The 21,367-nt window shown below is 45.1% G+C and overlaps 1 protein-coding gene across 3 annotated transcripts in view; it reads right to left on the bottom strand.

Moving 5' to 3' along the window:
• The window catches only part of DOCK2 (dedicator of cytokinesis 2), a 436,348-nt gene that overhangs the window by 46,919 nt on the left and 368,062 nt on the right, over nt 1–21,367 (bottom strand). For all 3 annotated transcript variants that reach the window (XM_045395044.3, XM_045395045.3, XM_045395046.3), the window contains 4 exons: nt 18,014–18,162; nt 8,433–8,518; nt 2,026–2,182; nt 25–65 (listed from right to left, as the gene is read on the bottom strand). In XM_045395044.3, coding sequence (XP_045250979.1) covers nt 25–65; nt 2,026–2,182; nt 8,433–8,518; nt 18,014–18,162 — 433 coding nt within the window. The remainder of the gene's footprint in view (nt 1–24; nt 66–2,025; nt 2,183–8,432; nt 8,519–18,013; nt 18,163–21,367) is intronic.

Raw genomic sequence — 21,367 nt, 5'->3', positions numbered from 1 at the left:
GATTTCAGAAACTATGAATCTTACCTTATGTACATCTCCTCCCTGTTGTTATCTTTGTAGAAATTCTAGATAGGGGAGGAAAAACAATGATGAGTGTTGTTCTTCGCAGTGTCACAGAGGTCAAGGGTGTGGTGATGAAGATGAGAGGAAGATTGCTGTTTACTATCTGGGTACCCTGAGATAGGAATAGGAAATTTATTATCCTGGATGCACCAAAGATGCATCAAACAGCCTCACTGGAAGATTCTGCTTTGAAAGTCACTTCCCTGACCCTTAGACTACAAAGGAACAGAGGACCTGATGTGTCTCAGCCATCACATATCAGGAGGTGCAGATCAGTTTTTGGCTGCATTGAGAGGTGAGCTGCCAAGACTGGGGTAGTCTACTTTGACCAAGTCCACGTTGAAAGGCAGCCCAGCTTGAAGTTTCGAAGCTCAGGCCTTGCACAGGAAAGCACTTGAGTTGGAAAGTGAGTGACAGCACCTCGGTAATAGTAGGAGATCAGAATTCCTGATAGTGCAGAACTATCAGGAGTTATATGGGATTCTGTAGCCAAAACATTTAAACTTGGCAATACATAGGAATCTAGGTCCCTATTCCAGCTTAGGGGCCATTTACACTAGTAGTTACGCTGGACTTCACCACCAGAGATCCTAATCCCGTGGCATTTTTTAAAACAAGTTCTTACAGATTCTGAGCCAGTTGGTCCTGGTCCAATCCCTGAGCCATACCAGGTGCATATCCTGGTTTAATGCAGCACACCCATGTGCACCTGAGGTTCAGAGAGGGGCGGTGACATGTTCCAGAGCACACAGTCAATGGGCAGCAAATCATACTGGACATCATCTGTCCTGATACCACCTCCATCCCCACCCCCCTCCTTGACACCATATTTAAGCAACGCACTGAAACCTAGTGGTGTCTAAGTGCTTGGAGAACTGTCTGTTCCAAGCATTCTCCCTGATTCTAGCTGGCTGTTAAAAGTCATTTTCCTCAACCAACTCTGTCTCTCCTTAGAGAGAAGCTGCTCAGCCCGTGGCAAACACCTCTGCATGATCTTTATGTAAACTGGTCTGGTGGAGTTATTAGCAATGAATTCATTTCTGCTGTCATCAGGATTTTTAAACTCTCCTTGGCATTCTGGGAAATCAATGGCAATATCTAGGCTGTTAAAAAAAAAACAAACTCCATTTAGGGTAAAGGGAGGCCATACAAAAGAGCTATGGGGACAGGGTTTGTGTTTCAGGAACCTTGGGAATGGTAGGGAGGTTGATGTGATGGATGCCACATGGCCTTCTGGTCAACTTCATTCTTTTAAACCGTTTTAAGGTGGGATGACATGGTGAATATGAAGCATTATGGCTGCTTACCTACCTGTCTCTTGATTGAATCACAGAGCATGTGAGAGAGGCTGTTTGGCAGCCAGCCCATGGGAGCTCATGAAATATAGGGGTTAATAACTTGGATCTGGGGTTAGTTTTTCTGGTTAACCTGGTTCACAGTAACAGCAATTCTAGTTATCAGTGTGACTCCATTCCATAAGAAGAAAGAAACTAACACATATTGAGCATTTAACCATGGGCCAGGACAATACAACCTAATGAAATTGGAACCATTATTTTATCCTTGTAATAGACAAGCAAACTAAGACTTCAGAGCATTTCCTTAGCTTGTCCATCCTATTAATTATCAGACACAGGATGGAAACCCAGAGGCTGTGTGACTCCAAAGCTCATACTCTTAGCCAGTCTATACTGTCATCTCCCTTCCACGTGATGTGTTGAGTGCTAAAGGTAATATGCATTAATCTCATGTTATAAATAAGGAGACTGAGGCATAGAAAGGTGAAGTGACAGCCTCAAGACACAGAGCTAGCAGAAAGCACAGCAGACGTTCCATTCCACATTTGTCTGCTTTCCAAAGCCCTTAAGCACCGCTTCCCTATGAAGAACAATCGTGAGACCCAAAGAAAGCCCAGCCCCATGCAGGGTTCTGGTCTGACTTGGACCCGCCAGCCCCACGCACCAGCAGGTTCACAGTGCAGCTCATGCGGTTGTCTTTGCTCTCATCCGTCATCACGCCCCGGTAATCCAGCAGCTTCTCCAGGAGGCCTTTGACCAGGTTCACGAAGTTCTCCACTGACTTGGCAATGGTTGGGTGCTCTGCAGCACACTCCATCAGGCTGTGGCAGAGACCAGAGGGCAGTGAGCTCACGGCTGGGGATAAAGAGTGTGCTGGGGCCAGTGGGTAGTGGGATAGAGCACATGCAAAATCAGTCAGTCAATCCAAGTTCCCTGACTGCTCCTTTTGTTCATTTATTCATGTATTTATCCATATAGTGCAGCAAGTGTTTTTTTTTTTTCCTAACATCAGAATGGGAAAAAATAAAAATAAAATAGTTTCCAATATGGGTAATGATGGTGGGGGAGATGGTCACTTTTACCCACCCCTGCTGAGAATAAATCAACAAAACTTTTTTGGGGAAGCAATTTTCATAGTATCTGTCAAAATTGTAAATGTGCATATCCTCTGACCCCACAACTCTACTTTGTGGAATCTATTCTACAGAAATATTCCCAGAAGTATGCAAAGATATAATACTCACAAATTGTGTCTAATAGTGAAATAGATGGAACCATCTTAAATGTTCATCAGTTGGGAAATGCCTAAGTAAATTACAGTACCTTCACCAAATGGAATTCTATGAAGACATTAAAAATATTAGAGAGATTCAATATGTCTGGGTATGAAAAGCTCTGTAAAATATAGAGCTAGGTGAGAAAAGTAAGTCTCAGAACAATATTTGTTTTTCAGTTAACCAACTGACACAGAGCTTAGCATGGCCTGGGTGTTATTGTAGACCTCATGCAAATGGTAACTCATTTAACCTCCTGTCACGGTTTTATGAGATGGGACTTTTGTAGATAGGGAAACGAAGGCATGGAGAGGCCCACTAACTTGTCCAAGAAAGGCCCAGGAATATCAAACAGTCTGGCCCCAGCATCCGTGTCTCTACCGCCAAACACTGCATGCGTGTGTGAGTGCACATGGCTATCATGTATCTCCGTGTGCTTATAAAGTGCCATGTACAGTCAGCAAGGACAGACACCAGACTCGTAGTGATGGTTGTTTCCAACAAGCCTTTAGGTAGGAAAATAGGAAAGAAAAGCCTCCAATTTTCTATTTAAGTATGTGTAAATTATTTTTTAAAATTATAATATTTGTTTTAGTATTCATATTCTAAATTTTAAAAACAAAAATAAAAATGTAACATCTTTAAGCACCTATTAGTTGCTAGGCCTTGTGTGGTGGGGAGAAAGATATCAATATACAAAAGAACCACATCTACTGTCTAGCAGCCCACAGGCTAGGTGGGGAGAAACAGATGGGTTAAAATTTTGTTTGATGACTGTTTCTTCTTAATTACTTATTCTGTGCCAGCCACTGTACTAGTTACTTTTCCTAACAAATCCTCACAGTAATTCTGATAAGTGAGAATTATTCCCCTCATTTTGCAGGTGAGGAAATGAAGGCTGAGAAAGATTAAAGGACCTTCCCAATATCGGTCTGATAGTAAGCAGAAGTGGTGACCTTAAGAACCAAGCCAATCATTGTTAAATTTGGGGGAGATATTTTTCCACAGAGAAACACCACAGTGTGTTCTCAGGCATCTCAAGTAGACATTATGCAGGCCACGCTATTTGTATCTGTCTCCTCTCCCCGTGGAACTGTAACTCTCCAGGGGCCCTTAGGAAGGTAAAGGTAAGAAAAGCAAGGACTTCTGAGGGTCATTTCCTCCAAGAAGCCAAGCCAGGCTGCAAGAAGGCGACATCTCAAACTGTGGCTGTGATAAGACAAATCCATCTTCACTCTGGGAAAAGCAACTGTTCCCCTGCTCTCAATGGGAGATGCAAATGGCTCTGTGATTTAGACCTGTCTGGCTCAGCCACAGCTGTGCATGCCTCCTCCTGGGACAGTCACTTCTAGCCCTGTGTGCCACCCTAATGACAATGCAACAAAGCTTCTTCCCAGTGTTTGGTGTGTGACTTTGTAAAGCTTTCCAGGGCAGGAGACATCTCGGGGTCTGAGCTTGGCCACATCTGAGGTTCTCAGCTCTGGTCACATGATAGAATCACCAGGGGAGCTTTTACAAAGCCCAATGCCCAACCTAGGTCAATAACTTTGGAATCTTTGTGGGTGGGACCCAGGCAGCAGTGCTTTACTGTTTACATTCTCTAGGAGATTCCAACACGCAGCTAACACTAAGAACAATGGTTTTGTCCAGGGCTTTGCAAACTTCCACGTGCATGGGAATCACTGGGGCATTGTGTTAATAGATTCTGATTCATCACATCTGGGCTGGTTCCCGAGCAGCTGCCTTACTAACAAGCTCCCAGGTGATGCCAATGCTGCGGGTCCATGGACCACACTTGGAGAAACCAGGGTTTAGATGAAAAAGGTCTTGGCTTGCTTTCTTTCTCTATTCTTTATGCATGAAGCCAGAAAGGTGCTCAAACCATCTAGGATTGTGAAATGGATGGGAACATTGGCTAGAAATGACCCATCCATCCACTGTCCACCCTTCCACTCAACATGTGGCATTCTAGAAACTGTGGATTCAGAGTTGCAGGAGATCACAGTCTAGCATGGGAAACATAGATAAAAATTAATCATAATATATAATGATACAACCACTTATTCAGTACTGCCTGTGTTCCAGACCACATGCTAAGCCTGTTTAATTGCCTACCTTGTAATCCCACAACAGAGTATGAGTGGCAATAACAAAAGCTTTGGGAATCATGAGGGAATGTAGCTAATTCCTCACATGGTGGAATGAAGGGTGGTGGACACTTGCCACACTGCTTCTGCTCCTGTCGGGGGAGGACTAGAGGGGGCTCACTCCTCACTGCAATTGATTTGCACTTGGCATTGGAAGCTTTTAGAGGGAGGATCCCAGACTCCCCCTCTCTGTCAGTGCTAATGAAACTGGACTTTCTTTCATTCCTTGAAATGAAATGACCTGTGACAGGTCCTCTTCCAGGGATTGAAAGGGTCTAGGTAGGATAAAGGCCCAAGAACATACATCTATCTGCTTCAACCTTCTGGTTCCCTCACCCCTTCTAGAACTATTCCCAGGAATAAAATACAGAAAGGCAGGGGAGTGTCTTATGACTCCATTCAATGTGAGACTTACACTTTCAGATATACATGGATCAATGAGCGGGAGTTCCAAGGAGAGTTTTGAGGGTCGGGAGAACTGGAGTTCTGTGTTATATAGCTTGTGCACTGCACAGAGCACATGAGGACTGAAATGCAGCCCCACTCCATGCCTTAAACCTTGTGTTCCTATGCAAGGCTGCAGTGGCCACAGGGAGAATAGCTCACCAAGGCCCCATCCAAGCCATGTGCCCACAGGACTGTATCTGCCCAGTGGGGGCCCTGTGTATCAGTGGAGGACCTTAAGAATCAAGCCAATCATTGTCAGATTTAGCGGAAATATTTTTCCCGCAGAGAAACACCACAGCGTGTTCTCAGGCATCTCAAGTAGCCCAGGGGAGAAAAGATAGGTAAGCTCATGGCTTCAAATAACTACCATGCTATCCACCTTTAAGTAATACAAGTTGACTGTCCCCTATTTGAAAATGTGATATTCAAACTTTCCGAGCACTAACATGACACTCAAAGGAAATGCTCACTGGAGCATTTTGGAGTTTGGATTTTCAGATGAGGGACACTTAACTATTAAATATAATTATTTCAAAATCTGAAAAACAAATCCCAAATTCAAACTACTTCTGGTACAGAGCATTTCAGATAAGGGACAATCAGTCTGTACTACTAATAATTAATATTGCTAGACTAACCACTCAGTATCAGAAATTGTGCTAAGCACTTAACATGATTTTTCTTATTCAATCCCAACAAAAACTCTAAGGGCTCGGTAATATTTTTATCCCCAGTTTTCAGATAAGAAAACTGAGGCTCAGAGAGGTGAAAGGAAGGAGAAGGCACAGGGGCCCCATGGTTGTTCTAATGGGGCCCTGGCTCCCTGTGTCGGACTGATTCGTTTTGTGTAAAAATCATTCACACGTCTATTTCAGGAGAAAAATAATGAGCTGTCTTTAATTTCTTTGACCTCTAAGGACTCCTTTTATAAATAATCACTCGGGAAGGATTTGAAAACCCAGCTGATCATCTGAAGACCGCCGCAGAGCCCCATCCGCTTATAAAAATGGAATTGCCAGCACTGTTCATGGCTTCACTTCTGGTCAATATTTTGATTTTCTTGTTTAGAACTTTAAGATAAGCACTGACTCAGCCAGAACGTTGTTTATTCCCTCCCGGATACATCAGTCTCCATATCCACCTGAGGGGCAGACAGTGGGTTTCTCCTTCTGGCCAAATGGCATTTGCATTCTAAGTGTTTAGTGAGGGCCATGCACGGTGACAGGAAGGGGACAGGGGCCAGCTGAGATGGCACTGCCTGGGGCGCCATCCTGTCCTCTGGGCTCTGGCTGGTTGGGCAGGGTGGAGAGGCTTATTGTAGAGGTCAGAACAAGGCCTTCAGTTTTCTTTTCTTATTGAAATTAAAATATTCAAAAAGGATTGAAGAAAGAATCCAAACAAGAGTGATCTCAGAGAATCATACAAATCAGAGAATATACAGTTAGCGGGAAGTGGGGTTGTCTGAGTCACGTTCCTGAGCCTCAGGAGAAAGCCTCACGGGAGAAGGGGGCAATTACTAAGCTGTCAAACACAGAAACTGGGAGCAAGGCCTGGAGATGGAAGCATATTTATGAAGCATTTACCTGCTGTGTGCCAGATGCTTTATACTTATTCAGTTCTCAGAATAACCACAGGAGCTTTATTATTCCCATTTCAGAAATGGGGATACTGAGGCCAGACATATGTGATTCCTGTGAAGTCTTGCAGCTGCGAATCGGTAGAGCCAGGATCAAAACCCAATGTCTTTCTCCAAAGATATACAAGCGGCCCATACGCACATGGAAAAGCGCACAGCCCCGTGAGTGTACTGAAAATCAATGAATTCTACACATCGTGGAAATGCGATTCAAAACCACAATGAGATATCATTTCACACCCCCTGGGGTGGCTGTAGTCAATAAGACAGATATTAACAAGTGTTAACAAGAATGCAGAGAAATTGGAACCCTTATACACTGCTGGTAGAAATATATATGGAGCTGCCACTTTGGAAAATAGTCGTTGTTTCTCAAAAGGTCAAATATAGGTACCATATGATCCAGCAATTCCATTTCTAGGTATATACCCAAGAGAACTGTAAACGTTATGTCCACACGAAAACTTGTACCTGCACGCTCACAGCAGAATCAATACTCATAGTCAAAAGGTAGAAACAGCCTAAATACACATCAACTGAGAGAGGAATAAACAAAATGGGGTACATCCATATGGTAGAATATTATCTGGCAATTAAAAGGTATTAAGTATTGAAACATGCTACAACATGGATGAGCCTTGAAAACATTATAGGCAAGACAGAATGCAGAGTAATGGTGGCCTAGGGCTAGGGGAGATGGGGGAGTGTTTGTGAGTGTGTGTGTGTGTGCGCGCGCGTGCGTGCGTGCACGTGCGTGTGTGTGTGTTGGCAGAAGCAGTGGCTAAGGGGTGCAGGGTTTCTTTTCAGGAGTAATGAAAATGTTGTAAAATTGATTGTGGCGATGGTTACATAGCTCTGTGAACATACTGAGAGTCAATGATTGTACACTTTGGGTAAATTGCATGGCTGTGAATTATATCTCAAGAAAGCTGTTAAAACAATGTCCTGACTCCAAGTCCAGTGGTCTTGGACACTGTTCTCTGTCCACTGTCTGCCCCTGGCCTGGGCACTGGAGTCAGGCAGAGCTAGGTTCAGGATGCAGCTTGTCCACTCCACTAGCTTGGCAATGTGCTTACTTGAACAATGTGCTTACTCCCCTCAGCCTCAGGGCCCACCTCTGTGAAATGGGCATCAAAGGGAGTAAGTGTGATTAAAGGAGGCATTACATAGCACATTGCACAATAGCATGCTAAGTTACTATGTGTGCTCAATAAATGTAGGTCATGACCAACATCTGTCAAATATTTAAACAGAAAAGAAAGGAAAAATAGCAACCATATTCCACAGTTAAGATGTGATGAAAGTAGACATTTTGGTGGATTATTTCCCTCTTCCCGACACAGCAAAGATTCTTTTCATCTGGCCCATTGTGTCAGTTCCAAACAAATGGCCACTCCAGAGAGAAATGTGAGGTTTCTTCCAAAAATGGAGCTTTGCCGATACCCGTGAGCCTCTAGATCGATCTCCAGGGGAGGACACAATCACTCAGAGCCCCCTGGAGTTCTGAGCCCACCCGCCTCACCTGACCTTCACAGGCTTGTTCCTGCACACGGGGCACTGAACTTACATTGACTCCAGCAGCTGCATGTACTGCTCATCGCCTCGGCCCCCTTCCACCTCGTGGTCCAGCTTCAGGATGATTTCGTTTTCAAACTGAAGATGCAGGAGGCAAAAATCAACAATAACGTTAGGAGGCTGAGGGCTGAAATTAGTCAATTCATTATTTCAACCAAAGCTTTAGGGGGCACTCATTATCTCCCAGGTTGAGTGTTGGGATCTGGGAATGCAAAATGGAACAGAATACTATGTCTGCCTTTTTGGAGTGCCCAGAGAGTGAAGAGGAGCCATGGGTGATGAGAGAGGGGTGCGGGGGGAAAGAAAGAAAGAAGAAGAAGAAGAAGAAAGAAGAAAGGAGGAGGAGGAGGAAGACGAGGAGGAGGAGAAGGAGAAGGAGAAGAAGAGGTCAGGGAAGACTTCTCACAGCCCATGTTATTTGAGCTTGTTTTCAAAGGTTAAGTAGAAATTTTGCAGAAAGAGGAAAAGGGAATGGACATATTTCCTGGACAGCTATTGTTTCTGCCTGCTTGGCATTCCTTCATTCCTTTCTCCATACTTTGGTGATCACACCAGTCTTAACAGTAGTCCTTGGGGCTCTGGTGGGCTGAACATCCCTCCCTAATTCCAGGTGTGGAGACCTGACACAGGCCTAGCTCCTAATCAATATATTTTATTGCCCAGGTCCCAGCATTAATAAAGGTCTGGACTGAGACAGTGAGACGCTAAATCTGAGGCTTTATAGGAACTCTTAGCAAAATGAGTCTTTCTGTTCAACCTAAAGATGGAAGGTCTTGAGCCTGAAGCTGCTGCTGACCACAATGAAAGAGGCTGTCTGAGAATTACACCAATACAGAGGCAAGCAGAGAGCAGAAGATACAGAGAAACAGAGGCCTGATGCCATTTGTGAGCCCCTGCATTCAGTCACATCTGATGCTTTCCCATTCATATGAGCTGATCTGTGTATATATCAGCCAGTTTGAATTGGAGTTTTGTTCCCTCCAACCAAAGAAATGATGAAAAATACTCATAAGACATGGAGCAAATGTCAGGTCTTAGATAAGTCAAGACTGGTGACAATTGTAATGATCAGAGATCAGATTAGGTAAGTGATCAGAAAGCAAGTATCCATCTACAGTTCCACCAACTGGCATTGAAGCCACAGAAGGTTTTGTCTCCCTACTTTCCATGTTAAGAAGCATTTCACCCACTGGAGTGCATGGCTTATTCAACACATTGTTTTGAAGTCACCCTGTGTCTTTTTAACATGATTTTGACGCAAAATGGTTTGTACTGTTTTAGTATTATACCCTGAAGAGTCCATCCAAATCGTGCAGTCTGCTCTTCCCTCATTTTACCATTAAAAAATAAACTGGCACCTGGAGAGGGAAAGGGGAGCTTGGCAAAGGTCACCAAGACCAAAAGAGGACTTGGGGAGTCCTGGCTTCTAACGTGACCTGTTGACACCCGGTCTTCATAATACTTCATGAAGTCTGGAGGTCACAGATCACCTTTAAATGTGACAATGCACGAAGAGTGGCCAGCCCTTGCTTGGTACAACCCTCGGTGTCAGTTATTATTACAGGTGAAAAAGTAGAGACTCAGAGAGTTTAAGTGACCTGTCTAAAGTCTCAGATGAATGGCAGATACCTTTGGCAGGCTCTTTCCTGTGCATAAAGGACAGAGCTCCATGGAGTTGGAATCTTTAGGTGATGATAAGGCAGGGACCACATTTTCTCTTCCCTCTGGTTCACACATCATCCGTGATGCCATTGTTCCCTCACTTTTGTGCACAAAGGGTCTAAGGAAGGGACCAAAAGCTTGTGCTGATACAGCACAAATGCCAAAGAATTTCTCATGAGTTGCCTCAGTTGGGGAAGACTTATTGAAGGAGATATACTGGGCCTGGAAAGATGGGTAGGACTGTGATAAATGTGAAATGGAAGGCATTCCAGATGAGGGAAATGGTGTGAGCAAAAGTGTCAAGGTGGGAATGTGGAGAAAGATGAGGACAGCCGTTCAGCTTAAGCAGAGAAGGATGGATGGATGGACAAATAGAAGGAAGGAAGAAAGGAAGGAAGGGAGGGAGGGAGGGAGGGAGGGAGGGAGGAAGGGAACAGACACCTAGATGAGGCCCAGTGTGGCAAGGGTCTAGACTGCCAGTCTGCAAACGAGTCATGCCCCTTCTGTGGTGCATCCTGTCAAGCAGTATGTGTGTGTTGAATATTATCCAATGTCAAGGGCTGGGGACTATCATGCTTAGAGATGTCTTCTCTGCCAAGCCTAGAGCAGGAAGAAATACAGCTGAGGGACTACACAATGAGTCTGCTGTGCGGCTGTCTGGCTTTAAATCCCTCCCTGCCTCCCTCTGCCATCTTGGGAAAGCTGGTAGGTCTTTCGAATCCTCAGTGTCAGGATTTACATCAGGGACTGGGAAACATTTTCTGTAAAGGGCCAGACAGTAAATAATTTAGGCTTTGCAGGCCAGATGGTCTCTGTGACAACTACTCAACTCTGCTGCTGTAGCACAAAACCAGCCCTAGACAACACGTACACAAATTGGCATGGCTGTAGTCCAATAAAACTTTATTTACAAAAGCAGGTGGAAGGATGAATTTGGCCTGTGGGCCAGCATTTGTCTACCCCTTATCAATACAACCGGCATAACAGTAGTACCTACAGTGTGGAGTAGTTACAGGGCACAGAGATTTTATATGTAAAGCACAAGCAAAGTGCCGAACCTTAAGTGTGCGCTGTGCTCTATCGACTTGTCATCACCACTAATGTTATTGTTATTACTGCTGAATGTTACCAGAGAGCAGCGCAAGGGGAGAAAAGCAGCATTTTTTTCTTGTCTGAGGGGTTCACTGGGAAATGCTGGCATGATTCTTCCTGGTGAGCTGAACTTTTCTTTGGAGCAGAGAAGTGGTTGAGGTAAATAAGCACTTGTCTCAGCGTCACAAAAGAGCCTGCCAGGAGGGAAATTACAGGGTGCCAGAGAGTGTGCAGAGACAAATGATACCACACCACCATGCCTGAGCCCTTGGGGTGAGCTGGAGGGGTAAGGTCTCAGTCAGGCATATCCCAGGGTCATTGCTGTGCTCAGAAATGGCTATGATCATAGTCCTCAGCATTGAATAGACTTGGTTTGAGTCTTGCTTTGACTTTTTTCCCAGCCCTATGACCTTAGCCAAGTTAATAAACATTTCTGAGGCTCAGTGTGCTCATCTATTAAATGGAGATTTGAAACAGCACCTCCTTTGTAGTGGTACTGTAACAAATTAAAGGGCAAACACAAGTAAAAGGCACTTGGCACACAGTAAGTGCTCAATAATTGTTAGCAAAGCTCATCATGCTATTGTCGTTGTGTTGTCATTGTCATTATCATGGGCATCATACTCTCATTTAATCTTTACAACAGCCAAGGGAGAAGAACATCATCATCCCCATGTTACAAATGAGGAGGCTGAGGCAAAGTAGGACCTTGGTCTGGAGTTCCAATGGATGGATGAACTTGAGCTAGGGTAGGCCCAAGGTCCAACACAAGAAGGTGCTCCTGGCTGGGCATGGTGGCTCACACTTGTAATCCCAGCACTGTGGGAGGCCAAGACGGGTGGATCATGAGGTCAGGAGTTCAAGACCAGCCTGACCAACACAGTGAAACCCTGTCTCTATTAAAAATACAAAAATTAGCTGGGCATGGTGGTGGGCACCCGTAAACCCAGCTACTCAGGAGGCTGAGGCAGGAGAATCGCTTGAACCCGGGAGAAGGAGGTTGCAGTGAACCAAGATCGTGCCACTGTACTCCAGTCTGGGCGACAGAGTGTGAGACTCTGTCTAAAAAAAAAAAAAGGTAAAAAAAAAAAAAAGGTTCTCCCAAACATACACTCCATCATGATACTGCAACAGTCCTTACCCCCAACACTGTCACCATCCAGAGCTGAGGATGTAGCTCTGGCTTCTCCAAATTACTGCCATTTTCATCCACAGCTACACAACTGCATCATATCATTGACTTCTTAGCCCACTGCTGTGAGGTGGATGTTTGCTAATGAGTATCCATCGATTTCATTGGGCCACTACAGAAGTCAGATTCTACAGAGGCCCAATACAAGTCTTAAGAAGCTCAAATCAAGAAAAAAGGAGTGGACTCCAGGAGCCCAAACCTCCTGCCTGGGCCTCCCTCTTCCAGAAGAATGACCTGATATGGGCCTCGTGTTTGCTTCATGCCTTCCCTGCATTGCTTCTCTCGCCTCTCCTGGCTGCTTTAGAACATCTTGGCTATTTTTATCATCTTGTTTTCCTAGAGTGTTTTCTGATTGGAGCCTAGCCCTATAGAAGTGTGAGATTTGGGGAATGATTGCTCTTCCTCACATGTCTGGTGCTGACTTTGACATGGGAAGGGCAGAGATGGTTTTAGAGGCCTGGATGTCAGGAAGATGATGACGATGACATCAACACCAGTAAGTCTGCTTTTGACCTCCTCTGTTATGAAATGCCAGTTATTCTGGGTGGAAAGAAGTAGAGTTGGGAGGAATCTGGAAAAGAGAATGCCATGTGAGAAGGGGTGTCTGGAAGTCAGTGCAGCTTTCTAATTTTCTTTGAGTTGTCTCTAATTGTTCCAATTCATCCCCGCAAAGAGCTTGGGATGGGAACCTCTAATGACAGTTTGATACCCGATTTACAGATGAAGAAGCTGAGGCTGAGAGAGGTTCAATAACTTACCCACATTTATTCAGCTTATAAGGAGTAGGTCTATCTGAATCCGAACCACAGTACCCAGAACACAGCAAACACTCAATGCAGATTTATTGAATTGATGTAATCTTTTCCACATTATGTTCTAAACAATTTAAATCACCAACTTACTCCATGCCAAGATGCAGTCTCAGTGGAATCTGCCAACATGGCTATCTCCATCTATTAATTCATTCAGTGAGCAATGACTGAGCTCCTATGGTGTTCAGGCACTGTTCTAGGTACTGCTGTCAGATGCTATCCCCTCTTCTTTCTCTGAGAGAAGAATTCTCTCTGGGATCTCCTGTCTGCTGAGGGCGCAGATCCCCATGCTGACTGGTACACAGTTCTACCATCTGAATCTAGCTAACCAGTCTCCAAGGTCTCTATACCCCAGGACTCCCACTCATTCCCACCAACAGCATCCAGAACACCTACGTCCCCTCCTTCCACAAAGAATTGGCCAGCAAGACAGCTGGTCTACCCAGCACAAGGGGATTACTCAGTCATTAGCAACCCCCATTACTCTATGTTATAAAAACATTTGCTGGAATGTACCTCCCTGTGCTGATGTGGTTCCCCTGAATGCCTTGGGATGGGGGTCTAAATGCCTCCATCCATTCATTCTGGGAACACTGACATGGTGCCCACAACATGCATCTCAGACACCTGACAGGGACTGGGAGTTCAGGACTGAGAGACCAGCTTTGGCTCTCAAGAGCTCACAGTCTGCTGTGGAAGACAGACCTATGAGCAGGTAATTGTGCTGTGTGGGACAAGTGTGATGACCACTCAACCCAGGCAGGACAGGGTACGTTTCACTCTAGCATGTGTACTGGCCAAGCCAGCCACAGTGGGGTCCACCTAAGGCCCTCTTTCTGAAACTGTCCTTCCACAGCTCCACCAAGGGAATCATGTGGTGTACCAGGGATGGGACATCCAGTCCTAGACAACGGACAGAGACCCCCGAGATGATCTGGGACAAAATGCTGCACTCATGACGGGTAAATGTCATCAGTCAAACCCATCAGCTGTCTATGAAATTTAGGTGAGAGGCAAGACAGGGAAATCTGGCATGGAGGTTGCAAAAGAAACCCAGAGTAGAGAGAGAGATTGCCCTGGAGTCGCCTCCTGTTCAGCCCACAGAACCCCGAGCCACTGAGAGTCTAACACCTTTCTGTCCTAGTTCCAGCCTATGTATACTTGGCTTGAGCAAATCTTTGCCTCTTGTACCCAGATGAACCACTGCCTCAGGAAGAAGGAAAGCCTTCCTCAAAATGTGAAGTCTCAGCTGAAGGGTGTCTAGGATCTCTTCAGGCAAAGATATGAAAGGAAGAGCCCATACAAAGGCATGAGAACTAGAGAACTTCAAGAAACTGGCATCAGGCCAGAGGGTTTGGTATGACCTGGGAGAAAAGCCCCTGCTCAGTTTCTTCTGTCCCTTAAGCAACCCACATTTTAGAAAGGGAACAACGTGGTCTTCTGGGGGACCTGGTTCTTCTCTCATTGGATTATTTTAGCATCATGAACTAATGCCACTTTGCACACCAGCCCTCCTGGATTCTACACCCCAGTCCTGGGGTTCACTCTTGTTCTGGCCATCAAGGCTGCTTGAGATTCAGCAGGGTGTCACCACCTCCCTTTCCTGGAGACGCCTTCCATGACTGCTTACTCTGAACCAAAAACCATGCCTGGGCCCACGTATCCCCCAGCTGAGCTCCTATGAAGCACGCTGGCTGGTTTTCACATGGGCATCTGCCTCATTAGTCAGCCTGATTGTCCTGTCTCTTTTGATAAGGGAGCAGCGAGGAGAAGTGATTGGGGAACATGCTCAGAATGAACGCACACTGGAGTGAGGAGCCCAAGGAATGACTCCATACAGAGAAAACAGGTGGGTGGATGCTACAGAGAAACCAAGATACCAGAATCCTTTAGGGAAGGAAAATCACACTAGAGTGAAACCCTCTGAGGCCGCCAAACACATCTGTCAGGTCACAATCGAGGCAGCGACCAGGTCTTATTTCTTTCTGCGACATTGTACACCATCAGGCACTTGGTGTGTTTCTTTTGCACACCTGTTCCGAGGAACTCTTCTAAGGCACCTGCTGGCCTCAGAAGTGGGTCTTAGGGTAAGTCAAGTGCCCTTCATCTCATGGTGTGTGCCCTTCACATGGTCCCAAGCTGCATAGACCTTGCTCCCACTTAAAAGGCAGCAAATTCCAAGCTGCCTTCAAACATTCAATCCAAGCTTTCACCCTCCACTCCCCCTATCCCAACTGCTCAGATATGGCCTCTTTCTCCATTTGACCTACTCAGCCTGATTTTTTTTCAGGCTCTTCACAAAAAGGCAGCTGGTCACTAGCCCTTCTGGCACTAAAGTTCCTATAATGCTACCTCTCACAGTGGTATCATCATAGCAAACTAGTCTCTTATTCCTCTCGAACAACTTTTCTTTTTCTTTTTTCTTTTTTTCTTTTAAATTTTAATCTGAATCCTGGGCAACTACTCCAACATTAAGCCTCATTTAGGTTGAAAGAAAATTCATTTTCTTACTGCTTTCCCTCTCAGCTCCGTTTCTGAGCTTTAATCGAAAGCAGCCGTGCCAGGTCACACGCCATACCACCTGAGTTTCTGCACCCTGAGGTGCTCTCTGCCCCAGGCGAAGACCACAAATGTTCATCCTGACAACGGATAAATTCAAGAAATAAATTTAAGAAATGACAGATCTGTTTGCCATGGAATGTCTCAGTGCCCTGACTCTGTCAATATGCCCTGGGAATCTCTAAGAGGGGTTCCAATATGCACTGGGAATCTCTAAGAGGGGTTCCAATATGCCCTGGGAGTCTCTAAGAGGGGTTCCAATATGCCCTGGGAGTCTCTAAGAGGGGTTCCAATATGCCCTGGGAGTCTCTAAGAGGGGTTCCAATATGCCCTGGGAGTCTCTAAGAGGGGTTCCAATATGCCCTGGGAGTCTCTAAGAGGGGTTCCAATATGCCCTGGGAATCTCTAAGAGGGGTTCCAATATGCCCTGGGAATCTCTAAGAGGGGTTCCAATATGCACTGGGAATCTCTAAGAGGGGTTCCAATATGCAGTGGCTTCCAAAGGTATTTAACCTTGAAACCCTCTTCCCTAGAGTATCTTGTTGGATCAGTGCTCCATGGACATATTTAGGGAAAGCACTGCTCTAGCAAATATCATTCAGCCAGTATTACTGGGAGATACTGGTGGCTGGATAGTGCGGGTTGCAGCATGGGTTTAGGAATTGCAGTGACCTGCTTGTTGCAGCCTTTGTTCTGCCACTTTCTTGATGGTGACTTTCAGCAGATGACATCAGCTTTCTAAGTCTCAGTTTCTTTTCATCTTTAAAATGGGTAATACAAGATAATGTTACCTACTTCATAGAGTTGTAGTTTAAAAAAGACTGCATGAACTAATAGAAAATAGGTGTCATATGCCTGATACGTAGTAAATATCTAAAGTCAGTCATTATAATCATCATCATCATTATCGTCATTAGATGCAGATGAGGAAGATGAAAAATGCACAGAAATGAGTATAAAACAAGGCAGTACATAACAGTCATGTCTTAGAAATCAAATGGCAGGAATGCGGAGAAAAGACCTCCTAGACGACATGGCATTTGGATGGGCTTCGCAGGATCAGTAGGAGTTTAGAAGGTGTTGGGAGGCAGGGTTGTGACTGTGCAGAGAAGTAATGGGATGAAAAAAATGCCCGAAGGACACCCACAGAGGCAATGCCATTCAGATGGGCTGAAGGGATGGTGGAGAAGAGGTGAGGCGGGGAGAGTTGGAGAGGATGGCTGAGACATTCCTCAGAAGGCTGGAGCCGGGAGGGCTGGGGATGCTGGCTAGACAGTGTGTGCTTTATTCTGTGGGGGTTAGGGTATTAATGGGTAAAGGAAGGGAAATATCCCTAAGGATCTTAAGGAAAGGCAGTTTGGAATCTGCTGCCTTTTAAGTACCTGTTTTAAGGCAGGACATGGTAGGAGTAAGAGGTAGACGCACTGGGGGAGAGAGGAGGGTTAGAAGCTTGGTTAGAGGTAAAACTAAGTGAGGATGTGGGGCAGAGAGGACAGAGGGTGAGACCCGAGGGAACTGCTCAGGCAGCCTTGATAGGACTTAAAGACCAACCTTCCTAAACAGGGTAATGTCACTGAGCAGTGCCAGGAGCCAATTGTGGCACCTGGTGCTTCTTCCACTGCCAGAGCTCCCAGCATGGCAAGGCCCAGGAAATGGACCTCATTCTTCAAGTTTGACCAGATATTCAATGACAATATTTGGGCAACGGCTCTTATGTTTCACAGAGGTTCTGACGCCCTCCATGCTGGGGTCAGCGTCCTATTCCCTCACAGATCCAGAGGTCCCTCCTGAGCAACATGTCCCTAACTCCATTTGCTATCAGATTTGATGTGTGGACAAGTGTGACACCCAGCAGTGTCGGCTTTTTCTGGATAACACAGATCTGCAGAGTCAGCCCAGAAGACGAAGTACTAGACAAGAGTGGGTGAGAGAGTGGGACTGCTGGGAGGAGCGGGCCCTGGGAGCACATTTTTAGGGAATCATTAGGTAGAGACGTGGGGTTCTTAGACTCTTGAGAAAGAGACTGAGCAAATACACAGCAAGAAAGTGCATTTTAATCTTGCCCTCGGACGGAAAAGCTTGATAGAATAGTGACCAAATCTGATCTGCCAGCTCATTCCAGGCCTATGAATAAATGTCCCTATCCTGCCGCCGAGCCTCTCAATGAAGCTCAGGGAGATGGAAAGACGATATCATTATGGGGAAATGGGCTGGGGATTAGGGATGCTGGCATGAGTTTCCGGCCTCATTTTTTACCTTTTTGAAATCCCCACTTCTTTGATATTCACACAGCATCATGTCGAAGAAGATTGGTATGGTAGCTTTCCGAAGCTCAGCCTCAGGGATAAGTGTCATCTCTAATATAGGGCCCACCATGCCTGGGATGAAGCAGATTTTGTTCTGACCTGAAAGAGAAGAGGAATGTGAACACATATAACAGTTTGGTGATGCACAGATCCTCCCCCGACCAAGCCTGGGGAAAGAAAAAAAGGGAGGCATAATAGTAAAACCAATCGTGAACACTTATATAGCTGTTTACCACGAGCCAGGCACCGTTTTGAACACTTAACATATATTAACTCCCGTTAGAGTGCATGCATTATCCAAAACAAGCCCGATTATTAAGGCTAATACCACGGGTGCGCGTGTGGAAAGCACGTCACTGTTTACAAGGGTTTTCACCTGCACCGTCTGCTCTGCAAATAGGACCATGATTGAATATGTTAGAGATGGCAAAGCACAGCACATTCGAAATTATGCCTGTCTGCAATACACGCCGTGTTGCTGAGAGTTTTTAAATGGGCTTTTACCAACTGTTTTATGAAATGAGAAAAGCAAAATTTGCTGCTAAGAACCTGCTATAATAGTGTGGTCAGTGGAACAAGGAGATTTAACACATAGCTTGAGGATCGGATGAACCACAACTTCTCGTCTCTTCTGCCTCATTTCAAGGCATTCCCTCCAACCCCTCCCCTGGCTCCTGGCATTCTAGCCTAGCTAGGGTGGCTCAAATGTCACAATTTCACCGTGCTTCCCCCACAGCAAGGCTTGTGCACTTTACGCCCCTTTGTTGAGAATACTTTTCCCTGCCTGCTCCCTAACCTGCTACCCATTACCACGTAGCCTCCCCCAGATGGGTGCTATCTTAGCTTAAACACTCCTTCCTCTGGGAGAAAAGCCTCCTCTCTACACCTCCCACCCTTAGCTAGAAAAGATACCTTGCACGGCCTCTATATGTTTTGCCAGTTTGAAACGATGTCTTTATATGTCGAATCATTTGATTAACATTTGCTTCCCCCACTAGATACCAGGTCTGTTCTCCTCATTGTGTCTATGTATGGCACTGAGCACAGGACTTATTAGATGATCAGTAAACACCTGCTGAATGAGAAAATACATTTTCCAGCTCCTACATTCTCTGGCTGTGGGACTTGTATATATGGCTCATAAAAATGCAATAGCAATATTCAGCTGTTGAGAAGATCTTGTAAAAATATGTCTGCATGTACTTAGCACAGAGCACAGACGAATCAGTGCCAGGGCAGTGTTGCCCAGTGGTTAAGGGCACCAGATCTGGAGCCAGACGGCCTGAGTGTGTAAACTGACTCCACTATCAACTGTAGCTGTGTCATGTTGAGCAAGTTTGTCTCACCTCTCGGGACCGCGGTGTCCTCATCTGTAACTTGGAACAGTAACAGTATTTATCTTATAAGGTTGTTGTAAAGAATCAAAGAAAAAATGAGTGATTATTTAGCAAGTGCCCAGGACAATGCTTGGCACATCACCTACTTTCTACAGCATTAGCTATTAATATTATCTTTGTGATGTTTGGTCAAAATGAACCATAAAGGGGAAACTTATTGAGCAGAACTGAGCAGAACCTTCAGAAAATATGCATCAGAAGGGGCAGATAGGAAATAAAGAGGAGCACTTAGGAATCACAGGGATTTCCTGGGAAATGAGGGTCAGCATATTCAAGTAACCCTATCATTGAAGCTGACACCTCTATATTTCATCAGCTGCTGCCTCCTTCTCCTTCTGAGTTTCGGTACCCAGCCCATTTTTATCCATTGTCAGGATGAACATTTGTGGTCTTCGCCTGGGGCAGAGAGCACCTCAGGGTGCAGAAACTCAGGTGGTATGGCGTGTGGCCTGGCACGGCTGCTTTCGATTAAAGCTCAGAAAAGGAGCTGAGAGGGAAAGCAGTAAGAAAACGAATTTTCTTTCAACCTAAATGAGGCTTAATGTTGGAGTAGTTGCCCAGGATTCAGATTAAAAAAAAAAAAAAAGGCTTCATCCTAGGACTATCCTCAGTTAGTGAGAATGAAACAGTGGAGTCAGGCAGAGTTGAGTGAAAACATAGACACTTTTCCAGGACATAAGCTTCATTAGATGATGCATTTGGATTACACTTAAGCCTCAGGTCTTTGCTTTGGCCCAAATAGAAAACAATAACAACAACAACAACTTCCTTGCTGGCAGGTTTATAGTAATTGCTAATCTAGATTTCTGATTTCATCCTTCAAGATCCTTTAAGTCTTTTTCAAACCACAGTGGGGTTTTAAAATTCAAAGTCGAGTGCAAAAATAGGTAGAAGGTAAATGGGAAACTGTCAGATAAGCCACCATGGAATGGAGAAATTGCTTACGCAACAAAGGTCTTTAGAATACTGGAGGGCATTGGGCATGATAAGGACAAATTTTAGATGGTTTAAAATAAAGGGCAGACATGCTGTAGACTTGTGATTTCTTACATACTTTTCATCTGTATTCTTTACAGTCAGTTGAGGAGATATTTGGCAGAACAGGGAAAGCAGAGAGAGAGATGGTGATCTCCAAATACAGTGTGACCTCAATGGCCCTTACAATGCTCCCTTAAGAAATGTTATTCATTTACATAAAAAAGGAATTTCAGCACATTGGATTTTGTGTTCAAGTAATACAAATGTGTATGTATTTGCGTATCTTTACATATGTAGATGCATACACATGCACGCAGAACATATTTGTGGCTAACTGAATACAAACTCATTTGGGAAAAAAAGTGCTCAAGCAAGACACACACCTACTGCTGTATTTGAGAAAAGGCAAAGAAGGGCGTTTACTAAGAGGGTCTTTTTCATGTAATTGAAGCTGAACTTCACTGGGAACAGATACCAATTAGAAAAGGCTATTAAAGTGCCAATAAGCCAGCAGGAAAAACCCAAATGCCAGATTACACAGGTTTTGGGAGAGGATCTGCTGATAATGAGAGCACAGAGAAGAGCTCAGGGGGTGTGGGTGGAAAGGGGTCCCATGAATTCTCTGGTCTTGGTTTCTCATTTGTACAGTGACCTCCTCTGTCAGTCCTCCCGGGAGTGGACTGTAGGGTGGAATGCAAAGGGTCTGAGGGCACTGAGGAGATGACCTTGAAAGAAACAAGAAGGAAGGAGGGAAGGAAGGAAGGGTGAAAGAAAAGAAAGAAAGAAGGAAGGAAGGAGGGAGGGAAGGAAGGGTGAAAGGAAAGAAAGAAGGAAGGAAGGAAGGAGGGAAGGAAGGGTGAAAGGAAAGAAAGAAGGGTGAAAGGAAGGAAGGAGGGGGGGAAGGAAGAAAGAAAGGAGGGAGGGAAGGA

Source organism: Macaca fascicularis, chromosome 6 (assembly GCF_037993035.2).
Source record: "Macaca fascicularis isolate 582-1 chromosome 6, T2T-MFA8v1.1".
Lineage (NCBI taxonomy): Eukaryota > Metazoa > Chordata > Mammalia > Primates > Cercopithecidae > Macaca > Macaca fascicularis.
This window is presented reverse-complemented; position numbering and strand designations above follow the sequence as displayed.